We start from the raw sequence: 9,855 nt of genomic DNA on the forward strand, positions 1-9,855 counted from the left end.
GCTGAATAAAGCCAGCTTGGCCCCTAAAACCCTCACAAACTTCTACAGTGACACCATTGAGAGCATCCTCAATGGAATGGCTGGTAGCCTAGTGGTTAGAGCATTGGACTAGTTACCGAAAGGTTGCAAGATTGAATCCCCGAGTTGACAAGGTAAAAATATGTATTTTTGCCCCTGAGCAAGGCAGTTAACCCACTGTTCCTAGGCTGTCATTGAAAATAAGAATTTGCCTAGTAAAATAAAAAAATCCTGTCGGGCTGTATCACCACCTGGTAAGGCATCTTTAACCGCAGGGCTCTCCAGGGGGTGGTGCCTGCCCCCCCCCCCCACCAGGACATCTACAAAACCTGGTATCACAGGAAGATCATCAAGGACCTCAGCCACCCAAGCCACAGCCTGTTCACCCTGCTACTATCTAGAAGGCGGAGACAGTGCAGGTGGGACTTCTCTAGGCCATTGGACTGTTAAAAAGTCACCACTAGTTGGCCTCCGCCCAGTACCCTGCCCTGATCTTTAGTCACTGTTACTAGCCGGTACTCGACCCAGCACCTTAGAGACTGCTGCCCTATGGACATTTATCATTGAATACTCGTCACTTTAATAGTGTTTACATAGCGTTTTACCAACTGTTTATCTTTTGAAGCCAGAAGGAGGCTAGTATTAGTTACATTTATGCCTTTACTAGAGTATGGGGATATTTTATATATGAACGCTTCCACTCAGTGTTTGAGATCAATTGACACCCTTTACCATGGCATTTTGAGATTTATTTTAGACTGCAAATCCCTTACGCACCACTGCACTTTGTATACCAGGGTTGACTGGCCTTCTCTAGTCACTCGTAGGCTTACTACATTTTTATTTGGGCATTTTTATTGTTCAGAAATGTGGTGGGTACTCTCTTCGTTCGCTGGACTTTATCCTGCTAACTGTTCCAAATGTCTGAACTGAATTTGGTAAAAGGGCTTTTATGTACTCTGCGCCATCGTCTTGGAACGCCTTACAAAATACTTTTAAACTGGTAGAACTTGTCCCAATTGGTATTTTTAAATCACTGATGAATGATCTTGAGACTGATTCTCTGACCTGTCAATGATTTGCTGTTTTTGATTTCGTTATACTCTTGTGAATTCTATGGTTTTTACTAGATTACTTGTAGTTTTCCATGTTGTTTGTCTGTAATTTTTGTAATGACTTAGTGCTGCTGATCTTGGCCAGGACGCTCTTGAAAAAGAGATTTTAAATCTCAATGAGCCCTTCCTGGTTAAATAAAGGTTTAACAATAATAATAATAATAATAATAAACTTCATATGTATGTACTGTATTCTAGTCAAGGCTCATCCTATAACTACTGCTGTACACAATTGTTTTTATTCATATACTGTCCATAATGTCTATACACACCATCATATACATATATATTTATAGTCCGGACTCTGACATTGCTCGTTCTAATTTTAATTATTTTATATTTATTTTGGGTATTCGGGTGTATTGTTAGGCATTACTGCACTGTTGAACACAAGCATTTCACTACACCCGCGATAACATCTGCAAAATATGTGTACCAAAACAATTTGATTTAATTTGGAATGGATTAATGATGTGAGCTCCACACTCCAACCCAGTAGGCGGCGACAACGCAAATACTTTTGTTACGGTAAAGCTAACAATAAACTGAAAAGACGCTTCACCCCAATGTTCCTAAATGGTCTTTGTTTTGGGTCCATTGATCGCCCTCAATCGGTACATTTTGTGAAAAAGGAATTCTAAACATATGTATAACAGGTATGTCGCTACTCAACATCTCTTGTATTAGCACGTTTATATACTCCCCTTGCAATTTCCCAGCAAGCTTGTTTAGTAGCTAGAATGAATGTTAGTTGTCTGTAACCCTTCTTACCACCAAACGTCTTTGTGGTGTTGTGATAACAATCCGTTTGCCAAATCTAAAGGCCGATAGTTTTGCCAATACTCCTACTGTGGTAAATTACAGTGTAAAAGGGCATATCATTGTAGCTAACAGCAACATGAATGTTAATTTATTTAAGTAAATCCTCGTAAAGATGGAAGAAAAGCAGTATACGTCACTGACGGTTCCTACGGATTATCTCCAACAGTGGTGAGTTGTCCTCCGAACGCGTTGGTGTTGGGAGGTTTTTGCATAAAATACAATTGCTGTGGAGTGTCAGTCTCCATCAACATGTATTAAATAAAGCTACTTTTGCAACAACTGTCAAAACAGTTCCTATCGCCATGGCCTACAGCAGGCTATGTATTAATGTCATTATTAGACAAAGCATGCCCCCCCCTCAACACTGTACTTTTTAAAATTAAGAAACAATTATGATCCTGTGAAGATAGACCGGCAGGAAGGCAGACATTTCTACATGGTACAATGTACATGATTAAATAATGATTTGCAAAGAAAAAAACGAATTGGAAGTTTATATGGGAAGTTACTCTATGGATGCAGAGTGAGGTGACATGTCATTGATAGGCCATTTACATTTAACTAAAGTAATCCTAGACGTTAAAACATATGCATCCTTACAACATGATCATTAATAGCACACGCACCCATGTCAAATCCAAAAGTTGGGCCATGAAATGTTTCCTGGTCAGAAAACATGAGACGTCAAACCAATGTGTGTGTGAAATGTATTCTAGGAGCATGAACAGTTTCTCTATGGACCCTCAGTCATTTCTTTGTCTTCCAGTTTGTCACCTCTGGACAAACCCCATTTGAAAACAAAAGAAGATGGTGTCACCCCAGTCTGTTTATTTTGTCTTATGGACCTGTAGGTACCAGTCCACCCAGCAGCACCCCCAAGCTCAACATGTGATGCAGTACCATAACACGGGCCATATGGGTCATTACATGGAGGGATCCAGAGAGGACCGGGTCATGACGGAGCTGTCGGTCCACCAGGACCTCCCTGTCCACCAAGAGCTGGACTTCCATCACGACTTCCATCAAGAGCCAATCGTCCAACACGATCAGCCTGTGGATACATCACAAGGTATGTGATGACCCCCCCCCCCCCCCCCCCATTACTTAGCCATGCCATCTGCCATGTTTGCGTGGTCAATATTTGTACAGCTCTATTTGTTGTGCGCTCTCTCCTCTGCGTACACATTTCCCCAGTCCCCACCACCCTGGTGTTAACATGAACTGATCTATCCTCACCCTAGTGCTGTTCCAGTAATCAATCCAATTATATTTGTCTGGCACCTTCCACAGAATCATTGGGCGTGTCTGAGATTGACTATGATGCAGTCGGACTGCACAGGATCACAGATTTTCAATAAATCCCCTTTTGCTTCCCGGATAATCACTCATTATGTGATCAAGAGTTGCGATTCTGCACCTCGTCTCAAATGGATTCCCCTGCAAACTTGTTCATTTTCTGTCTTTTAGCTCCGACGCCAGGGAAGAGAAAGAGAGGTCGGCCTCCCAAACAGAAGCCGGGGGAGGGCCAACCGCAGGAGGACTACGATCAGGCAGAGGCCCTGAAGAAAGCCAAAAGGACCCTTAACCGTTTCAATGGCATGTCAGTGGATGAGGTTATGGCCAAAACCCTGCCAGATATTATTGACCACAACCTGGACATTTTGATAGTGAGTTTTAACATCATTTAATTTGTGACATTTTCAGACTGGTGATGTTGAGTAGGGCTGTTTATGTAAAGTTTGGCCATTTAAAAAAAAATCTGTACCATTATTAATGATAGGCCATTCTACCCTAATGATAGCCCATGGAATACACCATTCTACCCTAATGATAGCTCCTGGAATACACCATTCTACCCTAATGATAGCTCCTGGAATACACACACCATTCTACCCTGATGCTTCTACACCTGTATTGCTTGCTGTTTGGGGTTTTAGGCTGGGTTTCTGTACAGCACTTTGAGATATCAGCTGATGTACGAAGGGCTATATAAATACATTTGATTTGATTTGATGATAGCTCCTGGAATACACACACCATTCTACCCTGATGATAGCCCACTGGATCAAACACAATTTTTCATTAGATTAAACCCATGTACTACGTATGTGTTGTGAATTTGAATCGAATCAAAAATGACTCTCTAGCATTTTGCAATAATAATTTATGATCCCTTTCTTAGATTGGTATCAATCCAGGACTGTTGTCAGCCTACAAGGGACGACATTACCCAAACCCAGGAAACCATTTTTGTACGTAGCACTCACTTCAATTTCCATACATACAGAGTACTGTAATACCACATACTGACTGCCTGATTAGGGTCATGTTCATTAGGGCACAACAAAGCAAAACATTGTGCAGCGGAAGAAAAAAAAACAAGCCATTCTTGTTGGACGAGTTCAAACGGCACCTCCTCTCTTTGACTCGTTTTAGAACGCTTTCTTCCATTTCGTGCCTAGTGAACACAACCCCCGTTATTAGTAACAGTATGATGAAAGTGATTGAGCATTGTTTTTGTTTTGGACCTTAGGGAAATGCCTGTTCCTCTCTGGTCTTACTGATGAGCAGCTCAACCACATGCACGATCTGAGCCTGCCGGAGAAGTATGGCATTGGCTTTACCAACATGGTGGAGAGGACAACGCCAGGAAGCAAAGACCTCTCAAGGTGTCAAACCTATAGTAATAAACCTATTGTAATAAAAAAAGCACAGATGTCATTAAACATCCATGATGCATTTTCTTTCTAGTTACAATTGTCGTCATGGTTATTGGTTCATAGTCGTCATTGTTATTGGTTCATTGTCTAGGCTAACTTTGTTACTATATCTACAGCAAAGAGTTTCGTGAAGGAGGCCGGCAATTGGTGGAGAAGCTGAAGAAATACAAGCCACTAATCGCAGCTTTCAACGGAAAATGTGAGCACATTTTTAAAGAGGATATCAGTAATTACAGTTATAGTTTATGTTTTGTCTTTTACAGATAAAAACAGAAATACTTGTCATTTCGACAAAAGTTAGACCCACATAATTTAATGATGATATTCATTGCATTACGGTCTGGTTCGATTCCAGGCTGTATCACAGCGGTCTAAGGCACTGCATCTCAGTGCTAGAGGCGTCACTACAGACACCCTGGTTCAAATCCAGGCCGTATCACAACCGGCCGTGATTGGGAGTCCCATAGTGCCGGTGCACAATTGTCCCAGCGTCGTCCGGGTTTGGCCGGTGTAGGTTGTCATTGTAAATAAGATTATTTTCTTAACTGACTTGCCTAGTTGAATTAAGGTTAAATTACTCTTCTTCGGCAGGTATTTACGAAATTTTCAGCAAAGAGATCTTTGGAGTGAAGGCAAAGAAACTTGAGTTTGGCTTACAGCCGTACAAAATCCCAGAAACCGAAACAGTAAGTAGTTTTACCAAAATACACTGAACCAAAATATAAACGCAACATGTAAAGAAAGTGTTAGTCCCATGATTCATGAGCTGAAATAGAAGATCCCAGAAATGTTCCACACACAAGCTTATTTCTTAAAAATGTTGTGCACGAATTTGTTTCCATCCCTGTTAGTGAGCATTTCTCCTTTGCCAAGATAATCCATCCACCTGACAGGTGGACGAGCAGCTTGCTGATGTCAACATTGTGAATAGAGTGCCCCATGGTGAGGTTATGGTATGGGCAGGCATAAGCTACTGACAACGAACACAACTAGATTTTATCGATGGCAATTTGAATGCACCGAGATTGTCGTGCCATTCATCCACTGCCATCACCTCATGTTTCAGCATGAAACCTTGACCCCTTTGACACGTATACTGACGAGGAAATATGGAGTTCGCTAGAGCTTGCCCACCTCAAGAACTTTGTGTCCAACCTGCCAGACAAACTGAATTATGCATGGCCCCATGTCGTAAGGATCTGTACACAATTCTTAGAAGCTGAAAATGTTGCAGTTCTTCCATGGTCTGCATACTCGCCAGACATCTCACCCATTGAGCATGTGTGGGATGCTCTGGATCAATGTGTATGACAGCGTGTTCCAGTTCCTGCTAATATCCAGCAACTTCGCACAGCGATTGAAGAGGAGTGGGAAAACATTCCACAATCCACAATCAATAGCCTGATCAACTCTATTTTGAAGGAGATGTCACGCTGCATGAGGCAAATGGTGGTCACACCAGATATTGACTGGTTTTCTGATCCATGCCCCCCCCCCCCCTTTTTTTTTTCAAGGTACCTGTGACCAACAGATGCATATCTGTATTCCCAGATGTGAAATCCATAGATTAGGGCCTAATGAATTTATTTCAATTGACACATTTCCTTAGAATCTTTAAAATTGTTGCATGTTGCGTTTTTATATTTTTGTTCCGTATAGTAACTAGTTGCACATGTTTGTATCCATTCTCTCATTGTCTGTTCCTACTGTTGTTTTGGGGTCTGTTCAAGAGGGTACAACTTTATAGATTCAGATAGAAATGTATTGTAGATCAAGTTTAGCGTTATGTCACGTAGAGCTGTGAGCCGTGTTGTCTCCAAACATTTCTACCTGCAACGTTGCGATTGTCTTCACTCATTGCATACATCCTAGGTGTGCTACTTGATGCCTTCGTCAAGCCCCCGCTGTGCCCAGTTCCCCCGCGCTCAGGACAAGGTTCACTTCTACATCAAGCTGAAGGAGCTACGGGACAAGATCAAAGGTGTGGTCTCAGTGGCCCGCGAGGTGCAAGAGACTGAGTACCACTTCGACTTGGGACTTGCCAAAGGTAAAATAATGGTCATGACGGAGTTAAGCGTTGCCACACTTCAAAGTCTTGTTCACGCTGCTATTTCAGAACGAACATGAGAAACCCGTTAACTGAATCTCTGATATACAGTGCCTTGCGAAAGTATTCGGCCCCCTTGAACTTTGTGACCTTTTGCCACATTTCAGGCTTCAAACATAAAGATATAAAACTGTATTTTTTTGTGAAGAATCAACAACAAGTGGGACACAATCATGAAGTGGAACGACATTTATTGGATATTTCAAACTTTTTTAACAAATCAAAAACGGAAAAATTGGGCGTGCAAAATTATTCAGCCCCCTTAAGTTAATACTTTGTAGCGCCACCTTTTGCTGCGACTACAGCTGTAAGTCACTTGGGGTATGTCTCTATCAGTTTTGCACATCGAGAGACTGACATTTTTTCCCATTCCTCCTTGCAAAACAGCTCGAGCTCAGTGAGGTTGGATGGAGAACATTTGTGAACAGCAGTTTTCAGTTCTTTCCACAGATTCTCGATTGGATTCAGGTCTGGACTTTGACTTGGCCATTCTAACACCTGGATATGTTTATTTTTGAACCATTCCATTGTAGATTTTGCTTTATGTTTTGGATCATTGTCTTGTTGGAAGACAAATCTCCGTCCCAGTCTCAGGTCTTTTGCAGACTCCATCAGGTTTTCTTCCAGAATGGTCCTGTATTTGGCTCCATCCATCTTCCCATCAATTTTAACCATCTTCCCTGTCCCTGCTGAAGAAAAGCAGGCCCAAACCATGATGCTGCCACCACCATGTTTGACAGTGGGGATGGTGTTCAGGGTGATGAGCTGTGTTGCTTTTACGCCAAACATAACGTTTTGCATTGTTGCCAAAAAGTTCAATTTTGGTTTCATATGACCAGAGCACCTTCTTCCACATGTTTGGTGTGTCTCCCAGGTGGCTTGTGGCAAACTTTAAACGACACTTTTTATGGATATCTTTAAGAAATTGCTTTCTTCTTGCCACTCTTCCATAAAGGCCAGATTTGTGCAATATACGACTGATTGTTGTCCTATGGACAGAGTCTCCACCTCAGCTGTAGATCTCTGCAGTTCATCCAGAGTGATCATGGGCCTCTTGGCTGCATCTCTGATCAGTCTTCTCCTTGTATGAGCTGAAAGTTTAGAGGGACGGCCAGGTCTTGGTAGATTTGCAGTGGTCTGATACTCCTTCCATTTCAATATTATCGCTTGCACAGTGCTCCTTGGGATGTTTAAAGCTTGGGAAATCTTTTTGTATCCAAATCCGGCTTTAAACTTCTTCACAACAGTATCTCGGACCTGCCTGGTGTGTTCCTTGTTCTTCATGATGCTCTCTGCGCTTTTAACGGACCTCTGAGACTATCACAGTGCAGGTGCATTTATACGGAGACTTGATTACACACAGGTGGATTGTATTTATCATCATTAGTCATTTAGGTCAACATTGGATCATTCAGAGATCCTCACTGAACTTCTGGAGAGAGTTTGCTGCACTGAAAGTAAAGGGGCTGAATAATTTTGCACGCCCAATTTTTCAGTTTTTGATTTGTTAAAAAAGTTTGAAATATCCAATAAATGTTGTTCCACTTCATGATTGTGTCCCACTTGTTGTTGATTCTTCACAAAAAAATAGTTTTATATCTTTATGTTTGAAGCCAGAAATGTGTCAAAAGGTCGCAAAGTTCAGGGGGGCCGAATACTTTCGCAAGGCACTGTATATACTGAATATAATGCCATTGATAAGGATGCCATCATACTCTTCATGTTACACCAATTATATTCAGTCATGTGGTGAACATTCAAATGCTAAATGAGGGTGTGCTCTCTAGATTGGCAATCGTGTTGAAGAGCAGTGTTGTTGATCACTAATCTTGTATTTCCTGTACCACTGCTACAGAGGATGCTAAGAGGATGGCCATCAAGGAGGAGCAGGTGGATCCTGAGTACGAGACCTGCGACGGGGAGCGCGAGGAGGCAAGGCAAAGCACAAGCTACTGCAACATTTCCTCCACCAAAGAGACCGGTGAGAGCAAGTTTCTGAAGAGTGTTTTTTTTTTTTGTCTTTCGTTAGTGCATCTCGGCTGATAGGAAAATAGACCCTAAAGATGAATGTATGTCATCACTATTCATACAGCTGTTGGTTTGTTAAAGGGTTACTTCAGGATTTAGGCAATGAAGCCCTTTACCTTCTAACCCTGAGTCAGATGAAGCCCTTAATCTACTGACCCAGTCAGATGAAGCCCTTAATCTACTGACCCAGAGTCAGATGAAGCCCTTCATCTAGATGAAGTCGTGGATACCATTTTTACATCTGAATAAATTGTTTGTTTTTTATACTCCTTTTAGCAATGCCCAGTAAGGACCAAGCCCAAGCTACACCATTGAACCACATGCCATACGACCAGTGGATGACACAGTCGTTTGCAGACCAGATACCGGACATTAGCTGTAACAGTAGCAATGTAGCTCAACCTCAGTTGGGAGCTGAAACCTTTTGAAGAAGGCCCCCACAAGAAAGTCATTGGGTCACACCGTTTCTGAGGCATCATAATGCATGCGTCACACTAGAAGGAAGATGGAGGAGAAATGGCCCATCTTGACTGGACTCCTGTTTTTCAAATTCTCTCTTTAAAACACAGCCCATTTTATTCCCCATTAATTTTTATAACTATTTATTGCATTTCATACAGCATGTGTCCAGTGTCTTATTTTTATATTTTTAAAGAATGGGATTTTGTTGTATCCCTCACATGTGGAAGTGTAATTGTGCTCTGGAATTTTTAAGTTTGTTATTACAGAGATATTAAATCAGTTGTACAACTGACATTGACAGTTATTTTGTGGAATCCGGAACTTAATGATGTACATGGTTCATTATGACTTGTAAAGTGATCAAGTTGAATGAAAAAGATAGGTGCCTGACAGTTCCAAGACGACATGGGCCGTATTCATTAGGGCACACCGTATGAAAACATAATGCAACGGAAAATGGACGTTTTTCTTATTGGACAAATTCAAATAGTACCTCCCCTGTTTGCTTCTGCTTTGTGTCTAGTGAATTCAACAGTGGAAAGCTTTTAAAGAGAACTGGAATAACAGGGAGGAACTGAAATGC

General features: G+C 41.7%; 1 protein-coding gene across 2 annotated transcripts; it reads left to right on the forward strand.

Moving 5' to 3' along the window:
- Nucleotides 1-1,612: 1,612 nt before the first annotated feature.
- Nucleotides 1,613-9,576, forward strand: LOC109897711 (G/T mismatch-specific thymine DNA glycosylase). 2 transcript variants are annotated; one of them, XM_020492242.2, is made up of 11 exons: nt 1,613-1,789; nt 2,053-2,123; nt 2,807-3,024; nt 3,423-3,622; nt 4,138-4,207; nt 4,489-4,624; nt 4,792-4,874; nt 5,267-5,361; nt 6,548-6,722; nt 8,638-8,763; nt 9,087-9,576. In XM_020492242.2, the coding sequence occupies exons 2-11, from the start codon at nt 2,068-2,070 to the stop codon at nt 9,236-9,238; spliced, it is 1,311 nt and encodes a 436-aa protein (XP_020347831.1). In that variant the 5' UTR covers nt 1,613-1,789; nt 2,053-2,067; the 3' UTR covers nt 9,239-9,576. The 2 variants fall into 2 exon arrangements, with proteins under 2 accessions (XP_020347831.1, XP_031688898.1); XM_031833038.1 differs by lacking the exon at nt 2,053-2,123 and having other exon boundaries at nt 1,645-1,789.
- Nucleotides 9,577-9,855: the final 279 nt, after the last annotated feature.

Source organism: Oncorhynchus kisutch, linkage group LG10, assembly GCF_002021735.2.
Source record: "Oncorhynchus kisutch isolate 150728-3 linkage group LG10, Okis_V2, whole genome shotgun sequence".
Lineage (NCBI taxonomy): Eukaryota > Metazoa > Chordata > Actinopteri > Salmoniformes > Salmonidae > Oncorhynchus > Oncorhynchus kisutch.

Excerpts from the sequence above, each read along its gene's own strand:
- LOC109897711 (XM_020492242.2), top strand. The coding sequence starts at position 2,068 with ATGGAAGAAAAGCAGTATACGTCACTGACGGTTCCTACGGATTATCTC. Across the intron at positions 4,875-5,266 it reads CGCAGCTTTCAACGGAAAAT|GTATTTACGAAATTTTCAGC; the intron begins GTGAGCACATTT and ends CTTCTTCGGCAG. Across the intron at positions 6,723-8,637 it reads CGACTTGGGACTTGCCAAAG|AGGATGCTAAGAGGATGGCC; the intron begins GTAAAATAATGG and ends CCACTGCTACAG.